This window comes from Haliotis asinina, chromosome 9 (genome assembly GCF_037392515.1).
Source record: "Haliotis asinina isolate JCU_RB_2024 chromosome 9, JCU_Hal_asi_v2, whole genome shotgun sequence".
NCBI classification, from domain to species: Eukaryota; Metazoa; Mollusca; class Gastropoda; order Lepetellida; family Haliotidae; genus Haliotis; species Haliotis asinina.
The window spans coordinates 58,836,613-58,850,422 of NC_090288.1; the positions used below are offsets into that span (position 1 = coordinate 58,836,613).

The 13,810-nt window shown below is 43.0% G+C and overlaps 1 protein-coding gene across 1 annotated transcript in view; it reads left to right on the forward strand.

The window, feature by feature from the left end:
• The window catches only part of LOC137295976 (protection of telomeres protein 1-like), a 33,403-nt gene extending 20,566 nt beyond the window's left edge, over positions 1 to 12,837 (forward strand). Inside the window, exons 8-15 of the mRNA XM_067827588.1 lie at positions 1,371 to 1,444; positions 2,404 to 2,539; positions 3,355 to 3,886; positions 4,761 to 4,923; positions 10,302 to 10,379; positions 11,002 to 11,060; positions 12,010 to 12,107; positions 12,290 to 12,837. Of these exons, the coding sequence (XP_067683689.1) occupies positions 1,371 to 1,444; positions 2,404 to 2,539; positions 3,355 to 3,886; positions 4,761 to 4,923; positions 10,302 to 10,379; positions 11,002 to 11,060; positions 12,010 to 12,107; positions 12,290 to 12,487 (1,338 nt within the window). The 3' untranslated portion in view covers positions 12,488 to 12,837. The remainder of the gene's footprint in view (positions 1 to 1,370; positions 1,445 to 2,403; positions 2,540 to 3,354; positions 3,887 to 4,760; positions 4,924 to 10,301; positions 10,380 to 11,001; positions 11,061 to 12,009; positions 12,108 to 12,289) is intronic.
• The last annotated feature ends 973 nt before the right edge of the window (positions 12,838 to 13,810 follow it).

Here is a 13,810-nt window from a genome sequence, read left to right on the forward strand (position 1 = left end):
CTTAAGAACCGTAGATTCGATTCTTTTCATACTTGTTACTTGTTTTCATCACAATTTATGTTAGGACCCAGGCAGGTTTGGTGACTTTTATCTTCATTTCAAGGTCATTTTACCTTTGTCAGCAAAATATCTCATTCACTGGATTTTCTTAGATTTGATACCAACCTTCATCTAAAGAGGGTGCAGAGCCCAGTCGATTTTGGTGACCTTCAGCTAAATTTCAAACAAAACTTCAGAATGTTAACCTACATGTTAAGCTTCTCAGCAAGTTATCTCAAGAACCGTCCACTGAATTTTCTTCATTACTGACGCCAAGCTCCATCTAGAGAAGGCACAGGTCGCAGCAGATTTTGGTGACCTTCATATAATTTTCAAGGTCACAGCAACACTGAAGATTTCAGCATGTGAACCTGCAAGTTAAGTTTGTCAGCGAGATACGTCAAGAACCATTCACTTGATTTTCTTCACATTTGACACCAAACTTCATGTGCAGGGCCCAGTTGATTCTGGAGACCTTCACATAGTTTTCAAGGACACGCAGCAGTTCGAAGATTTCAGCATGTTAAGATAGCTCAAGAATTGAATTTTCTTCATTGACATTCAACACTTTTTTTTAAAAGTAATCATGTTGATTCAAGGTCAGAGTGAGTCTTGAAAATGTTTATGTTTGAACAGCTACAGAGTAAGATATCAGGAGAGGTTGACTTGTCATGTTTTTGTTGACATTTAACTTCATCTTAAACAACAAACTTCACTTTCATTACTTTTTAAGTTTGATTTGATAATTTGCGAAAGGGGATTATGTCACCATAGTGACAACTACTTGTTTACTTATATTTTTTGGACATATCAAAAACATTTCTACAATTAAGCTTTGTACTGTGGCAAGTTAAAAAGGGGATTCTACGTTACAACAGGTCCCCTACAGCCAGTGCCTGTCAATGATATAAATGGGTTATTTACTGGGCGGTCGAACTGTACTCATAGTCTTTATTTATGCATTTCCTAGGTTTGATAATGAGGGTCTTTCAGAAGTGCAAAAGTATGGAATGAAGCTAGGTTGATTCAAATAAAAAAACTAAGTATCTTGCTATTATTTCCAGCTTATTTAATATGGAAGGTCAAACATATTTTACTCCACACTAAATACATAGTGTGCTTGAACTTCCAGTGAAGAAGTAACATTACTGTCTTGATGTAGAACATGGCTGTGAAATGAGGGAACATTTGTCATAACATCAGTCACTTGATTGTCTGATCCAGACTAAATTCTTTGCAGGCCTTCATCATGTAGTGGGAATTTTGCAGCAGTATGAACCAAGAAACCTATCATGTTAAATTTGTTGTGACATTTGTGTTTCTTGTTTCAGGTGGTCTCCACCTGCGTCATTGAAGATGGTGTCTGCTTCTTGCTGAGGGTGTGGGATGGAACCAAACCCATCTAGTAGGTGTTTGTGTTTTCATCTTTAGAAATTAGTGAAAATTTCACACAATTTTCATCAGAACACTTGAGCTCCAGATATGCGCGTATGTGTATATTTTACTCAATAAAATCTCATTTACAAATATGGGAGTAAAAGTGCATACGAATGATTTAAAATTCAATAGGTCTGTAAGTGTAATACTTTGCATACTTACTCAATGGTAGGCGATGCCTATATGTACATATGCTATTATAGCCATAGCTACTGTCCGGAGTTTAATCTAATTGTCACGTGGCTTCCATGTTGAATATTTAAACATGGCTGCCAAATATTTGGCAGCATAACAATTACTGAAAACATTTAGTCTATTATACATTTAGGGAAGTTAAGTACCCAATAAGGATAATATCCTCTCTGAGCAAAAGTACTCATTTCTTTAAACTAGTGAGAGTAGACAAAATGCTAGTTACTACTTACAAAATGCAATTACTCATAGATAAAACAGACAAGGGAGTAAATACCCAATTGCTTGAAAAAATATAATTATCTGGAGCTCAGAACACATTCTGGATCTTACACTTTTGGGTTTAAGTTTCTGCTAGTTGTTAACTCAAAGTTTTTGACTGTCAGAGTACATGGGCCCTGAAATACACAGACAATGTGTGGTCAGCCATCACCGGTTTCAGCGAAGTTCGAATGGTTCAGAAAGGCTACTTCTAGCATGTCTAGTGGGAAGGTTTCACGGCATTTATGAAATGTGAAGACGGATCTGATTTTGTAAATGCATGTAATGGTTATCAGACTGGCGTATTACAACACTTCCTTCACATGATGGTTTGAAACTTGATATTGTAGACACAAATCAATGAATTGATAAAGTGTATAGCATTGTCTGTGTCAATCCACTTGGTGTGAATTCTGTGGGGAATCTTCACACCTTTTCTCCGTAGAACGTGAAACACTGTGATTTCCATTCCAGCCCTGTACGTGAGTTGGACACTGAAGGAAATGAGCGTGATGTGACCTCAGATCCATGTCTGCTACAGAGAGCAGACGGATATCTGTACGATGTCTGTGTGTTTGATGACCACTTCAGTACGGCCATCAGGGCACAGGTTAGATCAGGACTTGCTTGCATATCTGTAGTAGATACTCTGTATCTACTGTGTGTAGTACTCACTAGTGCGTGCGTGCGTGCGTGCGTGCATATGTATGTCCATTATATCTCATGTCTGTAGTAGATGCACTATATCTCTTGTATGTAGTAGATATGATATAAGTTATCACATCGTGTCGAGGGAAATACGGGGTTTTATCAGTCCCGAGTAAGGTTGAATACAACCATACGAGGGACCGATAAAACCCTGTATTTCCCTTGACACTATGTGATAACGCATTTATCTAGCTGAATGTTTTCACTAAATCAAAACAAGACAACACGCATCGAATCGACTGGCTGCCATGTTGACACCAGCTGATTGTTTGACCTCAATGCACCGCACGTTACTAAAGGCTTGTCGATGCACACTTTTCTCACTTTCGCAGTGGGAGTATACGACTTTTATGATGGATGTACATGGTATTTTATCAGTCATGTGGACCAATCAAAACTCAACATTCTTACATGAGGCTAGATAATATATCTTCTGTCTGTAGGATATATACGATATCACCAATCTGTAGTAGATACCCTTTATTTCCGTTCTGTTGCAAGTATGCTATATCTCATATCTAGAGGATTGTACCATGGCATTGTGATATCTTTCATTGTGTCTCTGACAAAGATCTAATGTTTTATAGAATGTGAAGGTGATATCTCAAGGTTGTCATGTATCATTTAGCATTTAGTGATGCTGATCTTGTCACTTTGATGTCTTCTGTGTACCAGTTTTGCTGTGAGGATGTCCATCTGATGTTTATTCACTTGCAGCCAGGCATGTTTCTGAAGTTCTACAACCTCCATGCTGCCGAGTACAAAAGCGGGGACAACTGTGACAGCCTGTCGGCCCTCCCAACAATTGAACTTGTGTTACATCGCGGGACAATGTATGGCAGGGGGTTATTAATTCTACATGAACAATCACGGGATGTGAAAATTCTGCAAGATAAGTTGAATGTTATTGTTCCTACTGGTCCACAGCTGCCCTCAAGTGAGCAGAATAAAGGGAGACAACTTGACTCAACACCCACTCGGAATGGAGTGGGGAATAATTCTAGCGATGGAGCTATGCAGCATCATGCATCGTGGGCAGATGTTGATGAGGGGATTGATGTGGGGCTGACACAGGAAGGAATCAGTTATTCTCGTAATGCAGGGGACAGAGCCAAGACATCCAGATATGGCAACCAATCAGATGACAGTGTAGAGGGTGAATGTTACATGTCTGCCATTCAACTGTCGTGTGATGCTTTGTCAGCTCAAGTGTGTGATGAGTCACGATGTATGCAGGAGACAGCTACCGGTAAGGGAGGAAACTTAAACATGAAAGTTTTTATAAGAATTGTCAAAAGTTACAGATTGTTGTTCAGAAAATATAAGTACTTGAAAACATCAATTACTATTTACAGTGAGACCTTGGATATCTGGACACATTTCATTTTGTGAAAATCATCTGGATAACAAAATATCCGAATATCTGGATTTCTGTCATCCAGGCTTTGTTGTTCAAACGGTAGCAAGCAGCCACTTCTTGGTTAAAATCACTTCCCAAAGAACATGGTCATTTTGATTTGCCAGTTAAAATTCACTCAAGTGTCAGATAGTTTTACTTATCCAGGGGTTGGGAAACAGAACTTTGACAGTGGACCATTTTCAGGATTATTAGCTATTAATGGGCCATTTTTTATTCTAATGTGCGAAATGGCACATGTCCCCTGCCTTTCCCAATGCCTGCTTATCACCACCAATGTACCTAACTGTACTGCCTTCCTAAATGCCCGGTGCCTCACATAATTTGTGGACTAGTAATTAAGTAAGGAAGTCAGTGTGCAGATCCCACAAGAATAAGATTAAAACTTTCAATATCTTAATTGCAATGCATAATTGTCCAAGTTTATGTACATCCCATCCTCTAAGCCTCTGCAAAATACAATTATGTATTATTAAGAAATAGCACACTCACAAGATCACTCACATGGCACAGAAATATAAAGATTTGGTATTTCATTAGTGAAACAACATCACACTTTAATAATCTACAGGAACGCTTGATGCCTGGGATACAGAACCGTGATGTCTCTTTAAAGTGTCAGTTTTTTTTGGCGGCAGAAGTCATCAGTAATCATCCATGTTAAAAGGTTGGCCCTCCTGGACATGTTCACTCTACCTCTTTCCAGTGATACTGAACCATCCCCATGTGAAACAGACCCGGATACAAGACGTACTCACGCACACTGTCCCGTTCAAGTTCCGTGTGAAGGCTCAGGTTGTGGACTGCAGGCCCACACCAACCAAAGCCACAGACCTTGTCTGCATTTATTGCAACTCTTGTCATTTTATGTGAGTTTTACACTGAAGAATGAAATACCAAAAGCGTGTTATTCACTTGTGTTGACTTCAGAAGGTGTGGGTGGGTGGGGTAGCTAAGTGGTTAAAGTGGTCAGTCATCATCCTGATGTCCATGGTAGCTGCTGCAGTTTTTTATCAGAGTTACCTCCCTTTGGTGCACAAGAAACCGGTGATCTTTTGTCTGTGTACCTATACATATGTTTTCATATCATGGTAACCATCTGTACCATATCCTCCCAGGCTCACACGATGATACAGGTGTATTGCAGATGAATCAAAACTCCTCACACTAGAAACATGCAAATGTAAGTTTGATGTGTATATGGGTTAAATGTCAAAGCCTCAGATATCTCCAGATAGTTTTTGAACCTTTGTGCTGTCCTTGTTTTCATCTGTTATGTTCTATAGAATTGGTAGCATGATTTGTAGACATATAGGCACATGAACTATATATTTATGCAGTTAACAGAATAACATTAGTTCTTGACATGTATTCTTCTGAAAAGAAGGAAAAACTGAATGAAAACTGAAGTGATTGAACAAATATGGGAAGCTAAAAGTTTGCAGTAAAATAATGTGATTAAAAACCTCTTAAAAATCAGTTAATCATATTTTTTACTTACCTTACCATAAGTCTATAGCATATTACCTCATGCTTCGCTTAGTAGGAGATCTGACGGAGTTGAATTGCTATTCAGTCTTGAATGGCTACCTCGCAATGGACGACTGTCATACGGAAGTATCTACATCTCCCCACTCCACGAGAAACTTAACTTTTACTTCAAGCGTCGTCTGATCTAGACGTGTTTGGGTTGCTAAAAGTTTTTTCAGAACCAATAAAGTTTAAACTTTACTATGCCTTTACACTGATTCCTTTCAGGGTTTCACGTTTGTGAAGTTTGTAAAGGTCTGAAGTCAGGCAGGACTGTGCTGCTGTGTCCTGCACCCTCCTGCAGCGTTTTGCAGTGTGCTCGAGACTATCTATTCCCGAATTCAAGGCGTACTTGGCGGTGGTGAGAAAGAGGAGGACACAGAAATTAAGAAGAAAGTGTCACGGTCTCCTGCATCCTCGTCTTGTTCGAAGGTATCTCTACCTTGTACACCAGAGATTCAGTCAACTTTGGAGATACCTGGAGCGGCGTTGGACACTGCGACTTGAGTGGAGCCATCACTGAACCAGAATCATTCAGCGCTTTTGATGTCGACGCAGATACCGACGCCTGCGCCTATGCCTATACCAACGCCGACGTCTATGCTGATACCGATGCCGATGCCTACCACCCAGCCAGGAGGTTGGGTGAATTTGGGGAGACCTGACGCTCTGGCGCACCCGGAGGTGCAACGGAACAGGCGGCACCTCCGACTACAGCTCCTCCGCTAATGCCGGATATTACAGGGACGACACAGAGGGCAGAGCACACCCGTTTGCCAGCACTGACGCCTGTGGACACACCCCAAGCTCTTGTCACATCGAGCTTAGAGAAGTCTGCACCAGGGATGGGCGCACTAGCGTTTGGAGCGCCATGGGGCCGTGTGACTTTGTCTGGGGATAGATTGAAAACAGGTTGTTCAGGCATCAGAAGGTCTCAGTCCAGAAGTCCTCAGAGTAGTTCATCGAGTGTTTGTCGGCGCCGTCGTTCGCCGTCCAGGTCACCGGATCGTAGGGGCAGATCCCTCCACTGCAGACGCAAGAGTTGGCGTTTGTGGTCCCAATCAGCATCACCCCCTCGTGTCAGACAGTCAACACAGGCGCTGGAGCGCAAGTCAACCATTTTGTGGAATACTGATGACGAACAATACTTCTCTCTAGATTATGAGGAGGACCCTGCACAACTGGAAGAGGAAGAAGGATTGTACCTGCCATTGTCTGCTATTTACGATTGGATAGCTGATAGGCTCCTGGAGTGCCTCCGACATCAGGGGTAGACAGCACCAGGGCTATTGGGGTGGAACCCGAACTGATGACCCCACCACATCCTATGGTGGCTGACGCCATTTCTTCATTGAATAATGACTTTACTAAGCTATCTTTGAATGCTACAATCAGAGCGCCCAAGTCAAAGAAGCAAGACTACAAGGTGCATAGTCTTGATTTTGCGGATTCCAGGGTGATGTTGGACGAAGCCATCAAAAGACTGTCTTCCTCCACCTCTTATAAGGTTCAGGACTCCAAATTACAGGCCACTGACACGGAGTTGCGGCGCATCCTAAAACGTGTCTCAGTGTTAGCATCAGCTACTGCACCAGCGCTGTGGACTTAATGGAGCCTAACGAGTCCCAATTGGAACATCTGTCATTTCTATTCCTATGGCAAAGCAAAGTGCTGCATGACCTATTAGGACATGTCCGGACAGCACTGGCGATGATGACAGTCGTGCACAGGATGGGATTTCTGGATACATGTTCATGGCAGGAAGAGTTTAAACGATGCTGATTAGAACTCCTTTCTCCTCACAGGCCTCGTCGGGAATGCCATTTCAGAGGTTTACAAGGAACATGCTGAATTAACAAACGTCTCCTAGAACAGTTAGGGTGGATGATCAACAGAGAAAAGTTGCATTTGCAGCCTTCGCAGGATTGGTGTTTATTGGAGGCCTGTTCCAGACACAGTACCACCGTGTTCGGACCCCCCACGTCCGATGGGAAAAGATCTTTCAGTTCGTAGCGAGGGGACTGTCAGAACTGTTGCTTCTCAGAGAGTGGCAGTCTCTGTTGGGCCTTATGACGTCTGCGCAGGACTGAAAACGCAGGGGGCGTCTGATGCTACGTCCGTTATGGAGATACCTCCTCCCGTACATACAGGCAAACGATGTTACGACGCACCTGTTGCTTCCAGTACATCTGCACTAATACCTGCACTGGTGGACGATCAAGTCGAACGTCTGCGAGTTTGTTTGACCAAGTTTGTGCAGGACCACAAACTATTTGTCGACACTTCGCTCCAGGGTTGGGGTGCACACCTAAACAATCAAACAGCCTCAGGGCTGTCTGACGCAGAAGCAAACTGGCACATCAACAATCTCGAGCTGGAAGCAGTGATTCTAGCTGTAAGTCACTGCTACGCCACTCCAACCTACTGATTGTCACAGACAACGCGATGGTGGTGTGGCTGATTTTGAAACGGGACAACCAGATCCAAGTCCCTACTGGATCAGATGTTTCGCCTAGCCAACATCTTAGACACAAAAGAATCGAAGCCAGAGCTCATCATATTCCAGGTTGCAGAAACATACTAGCTGATGCGCTCTCGCGACCAGGGAAGCCATCCCTGACCGAGAGGATGCTTCACCCAGAGATATTCAGTTCATATGTCAAAATCACGGGTGCCAACTGATAGACCTATTTGCAACGCAGTTCAACGCTCAGCTTCCAGTATACGTGCCTCCGATACCAGACCCAGCAGTTTGGGCAGTCAACGCTCTGTCGATGTCTTGGGAGGGACTAGACGCGTATGCCTTCCCGCCGCCAGTGCTAGTACCAGCGGTAGTGGCGAAACTCAAACTCACGATAAGGATCCGACTGCTTTTGGTCACGCCCTGTTAGCCAGCAAGGACGTGGCTCCCAGAGTTGTGCCGCCTCGCAGAAAGAAATCTGTCCCAGCTTCCAGAGTGGGATTAGTTGCTGCGCCATCCCCACAGTTGGATACTGCTCCTGGACCATTTGCAAAGGACTTTGAGGGATACTCATCTCAAGTGATAAGATCATTGCCTGGGCGCACAGTTTCCACCCGATCACTCTGCGATGATAAGTGGGCTACATTTGAGAAGTTCTGCTATTAGCATCACCCTAATTCTTGGCGGAGTTTTTACATTACTTGCGGTGCTTGAGGAAGCACAGGGGCAGTACCATTGGGACCTACCTATCAGCACTGAATTCAGTGTTAGCTGTCAGGAAGGTCTCAAAGATCCCTGAATCAGTTGCTGTGTTAAAAGCGTTCAAGTTGGAGGACCAAAAAGATAAGTTCCAGCCGCCAGTGTGGGACCTGAACGTTGTGCTACAGCACCTGAAAGGTCGCCCTTACGAGCCGCTGGACAGGGCATCGTTTGACAACCTAACTAGGAAAATAGTGTTTCGGTTGGCGTTAGCTACAGCAGCGATGTGGATGTGACCAGAGTCCGGTTGGAACAATCCAGACATGTTGCTGTACACTTCGGCCTCCTCTGGGATTTCCTGGCGAAGAACCAGCTGCCAGGCGAAGCAGACAGATTATTCACCATCTGCCCCTTACTGCTATTATCGGACCAGAGGACTATGGCCCTACACATGAACTGTACATTTTTCTGGCGGTCCTCGACAGTATTTGCGAGCCATTACTTGCGGGACTTAGCAGTGGAGGGGCTGCAGTCTTTCAGACCATTAGTAGTTGCGCAGCAACTCACACATCCTTCTGCCCTATAAGGATTGATCTTACTTACCTTGGTCTATAGGGGTCTTGTACTTACATGAGATAATGTACCGTACCCCTCCGGTGGTTAGTCGTGACTTACTACTCTGATTCTGGTTCCAGTGACCTTCACGAGAGATTGTTGTGGCAGACTGGCATACAGAGGGAATCAGTAGTGGTCCGGCTGCCTCGAGACATATGTGGGATCTTAGACGCTGACGGTCCTCTGGAGTCCTACACCACCGTCCTGACTGTTGTATCCATATGCTATAGACCTATGGTAAGGTAAGTAAAAAATTTGTTAAAATCAAAATAATTTCGATATTTAAATAATTACCTTACCATAGGGGGTTCACTCTCTCCCAACTTCGGGAGAAGTTCACTTCCTCCCCACTACGGACTCTACAGACCGAGAAGTAAAAGTGAAGTTTCTCGTGGAGTCTGCACGCATGCACAGTGGGGAGATGTAGATACTTCCGTATCATGACAGTCGTCCATTGCGAGGTAGCTATTCTAGATTGAATAGCAATTCAACTCCGTCAGATCTCCTACTAAGAAAAGCATGAGGTAATATGCTATAGACCTATGGTAAGGTAAGTATTTAAATATCTAGCATATTTAGATTTTAACAGTTTTACAAACAGAGCATTTGCATAGGGCTTTTTCCAAAGCAACCTTTATTAATCTCTTCCTGAATCCGCTTTTAAAAACTTATGTCATCTAGGATTATGTGGTCTAATAAGCTCACAAAATTCAGATAAATTCTGATGTTGTAAAAGCAAACTGAAAAGGCAACACTGGGTAATTTATTTACCTGAGGTCTCATACTTGGGTAATGGTGACTTGTTTTGCATATGTTGTGTTAAAACTCACCTGGAGCTCTGAACACTTCTGATACAATGGAGAGTGAATCATCATAGTTCTGAGATATGTTTTCACTATCAGTGAAGGAGTTTGGTAAGATTGGTGGTTTCTGTCAACACAGGTGCAATGTGGCTGAGTACGAGGCAGAGATGAGGGACAGGATTGGAGATGAAAGCTGCAGTGATGGCAGACAGGACAGGTCAGTGTGTCTTACAAGATGGCTTCACATGGTGGTAAAGTGACATATAGTCCCTCCAGTGACTGTTTATTGGTATCAGGGTGCCTGTTCACTAACCACCATTACCCTCGTCCTGTACAAAAGGATTGGTTTATAAGGAATGGAGCCCATTTCTGGTGTCCCTCTCCGTGATTTGGCTGGAATACTGCAAAAGGCGATGTAAATCACAACTCACTCAACTGTCCAAGGAAACTCTGGTCTGTCATATAATTGTATTACTGAGGCATTAAACAAGAGGCAAAGAAGCCAGTTAGGAAACTTTGATTGATTCCTTCCATCTATATCCAATGTCTGAAATGTATGAGTTGGATGCATTTTTCAGTACCTGGATCATATTTGAGATACTGACCACTTTGGTGAAGTCTAGAAGCAAGGCTATGGTTCTGAAAGGCCTTAATCAGTCAGACTGAGAAATTTACTTGGTGATGTGTCCATGTTGGAGCTCATTGTATTGCACTGTATCTGTATTTTATGGGTTGTTCCTGAGCAGATGGTCCTAGGTTGCTAGAGTGTAATTTAGCTGATGTTCTTGGGGCTGGTTGGATGTAGTTTAGCGGATGATTTGTCAAAGTTTTCTCTCCAGGTCACTGAATCTTGAGACAGATTATTCCAGAACGTGTCCTCGATGTACAGAAAAATCAGGTAACCATTATAACAATACTCTAATAGTAATACATGTATGACACTCTGAGTCTGAACTGCCTAGTGAGCCAAGCATATTGAGGTGATAGACCTCAGTAGTTGCTGACCTCAATAGTGGGCAACTCCTCAGAGTTGCAGTAGAGCTGACCTCAATAGTGGATAACCTCCTTATGTTTCAGCTTGTGACAGAGCTGATGTTGATAGTGGGTAACTCTTCACAGCTTCATCTTGTTGTGACAGAACTGGCCTCGATAGTGGGTAACTCCTCAGGTTCTGCTTGTTGTGACAGAGCTGACCTCGATAATGGGTAACTCCTCACAGCTTCAGCTTGTTGTGACAGACCTGACCTCAATAGTAGATAACTCCTGACAGCTTCAACTTGTTGCGACAGAGCTGACCTCGATAATGGATAACTCCTCACAGTTTCAGCTTGTGATAGAGCTGACCTCGATAGTGGATAACTCCTCACAGTTTCAGCTTGTGATGGAGTTGACCTCGATAGTGGAGTTTCAGTTCAGAGTTTCAGTTACTGGTATTTCTGTCCCCTGGAACTTGGAACCATGGAAATAATCATAAGGGACAGGTTGTGTGTCAGTATCATTGACACTTCTAGGGGCAGATCCAGAGTGGGGATACACACATACCCTTCTCCCCTGGGAGTTATGTGAACCCCCATTTCCAAAATCCTGTATCTACCCCTGTAATCAGTGTAATGTACCCCCATTCTGGAGTGAAAGGTACTTTTGAAATATTCATATCTCTCATTTGTGTCTGATTTGAGGAACACCATGTTATTAATGGCAGTTCAGATAGATGTCTCGCAAGAATGAGATAAATCATTCAGTGCAGTTTGTGCTTTGTGTGATCGAAGCATCACATGGCTTCAGAGACAAAGCAGTTGTGTTGCTTATGAAATAACCAATGTTGAATATTTTTGTGGATTTCTCAGCTGATCATGTGGGTGACCTTGAGCTGACATACGTGCTTCGCCTGCTGCTGCATGATGGGAGTGGATGGCTGGTGGCTAATCTCTGGCGGGGAGAGGCAGTAAGTACAGGAGCATCTTGTCCTATGTAGATGATTGTTATAAATTTTTGTGTCATCATCAAACCTGTATAAAACCCACCTACTATGCAACAGTAAAGGTGAGCTTAGGTATCTTGGTTCTTGTTTCATCCAGTCCTGAGGTGATTGTACACAACATTTAAGGGATGTTCATTCTATTCCAGACAAAATTCTTGAAGGACGTTTCACCAGAAGAAGCGCTGAGTCAGCCAGCAGCCTTCACAGAAGTCAAGGATGCTTTGAGCCAGATTTGTCCAGCAGACATCCACATTGGTGACAAGCCTTGGGTCGAATGTTGTATTGCTGCCTACACATGCAGCAGCGGTGTCAACTACCACATCTTTGACACAGTTGTAGTGTGACAGGTCCGGGTCATTCCATTTTGACTCTGTACCTGTGTAGCTAGAATGGATGTGATGTCCCTGAACACTGGAAAGCACTACACAGTATACACAGGCTGGATTTATCTCAATGATTCAAGGTCATGCCTGCAGACTTGACGATTTACTGCTTGGAATAAAATTCTTGTACAATGCTACAGACTATGCACTCTGAGGAACCAGGATCAGATTGGAGATCAAGATCAGTGTGTTAACAGTCCCCCATCTTTGACCTTGGTATGTTTATTCAGTGGTGCAGTCTGTGATCCCAGTGTGTATTTGCAAGATAATATAAACGATACCATCCATTTTAATAAAGGGTATGAACCATTTGGGTTGATTTTGTTTGTTTCCTTCTTAGGGTAGTTGCAATTACTCAGTAAATATGGTATTTTAGTGATGCAGCACTACAAAAAAAAAAAAAACAACTGGATAAATTCTACATAAAACCAACACTACTGCACCCTTTTACCCTGCAGTAGTCAAGCTCCACAACATTGTCAGGCCCTTGAGGTCGATGTTACAGACTTGTTGGAGTTTATCACATGGGGGGTGAGCGAGACTGCAGAGGATAATGTAAGATTTCTGTGACATTTTTAATGTAGGTGAAACAACCCTAACCACTAGAATCAAGGAACATCGGGCGTCCGTGGAGTAAAAAGAGACACTATGTCAGTCATATCTGATTACAGCAAAGCCTGTCCATAACATCCCAAGAAAGAGTTGTCTGACAAGAGGGCAGAAAACTGTTAGAGGCAATCAACCAAATTCCTCCACCCGAACCTAACAGTCATAAAGGTCCTCTTTTTTAACAGTCATCCAATGAGGGCTGATCAACAGCAGCCCTCTCCTACCCTTAACCATCAATAAACACAACACTTTTAGTATTAAATGTGGTCATCAACCTCTTCAAATATCCTTCATGTATATATGTTACAGTCAATGTGTAAAATCAAATCGTGAATTTATTCTCTTGTACTGGGTATCACTTGCTTGAGAACAGTGCTAGTTGTAGCATCTGCACCAGACGTCACTTCTATTGCATCAAAGAAGTTGTCAATCCATAAAGCTTGTTCGTCATCATTCCACCTTAGTGTTGCGGCTTGATGACTGCAGATCTTTGCTGCATGTACATCCAAGGTTGTCTTTGAGCATGGTTACGCTGTACATTTGTAGCAGGTAAAACGCTATAGTTTACTGAAATAAAAGTATTTCTTTCTGGAAAATGCATATTAAGCATGTTTGTTAGAAGTACCAATAAAATATATTCTTGTGAGTAATTGTGCTGGTAGGGGGCGCAAGGCT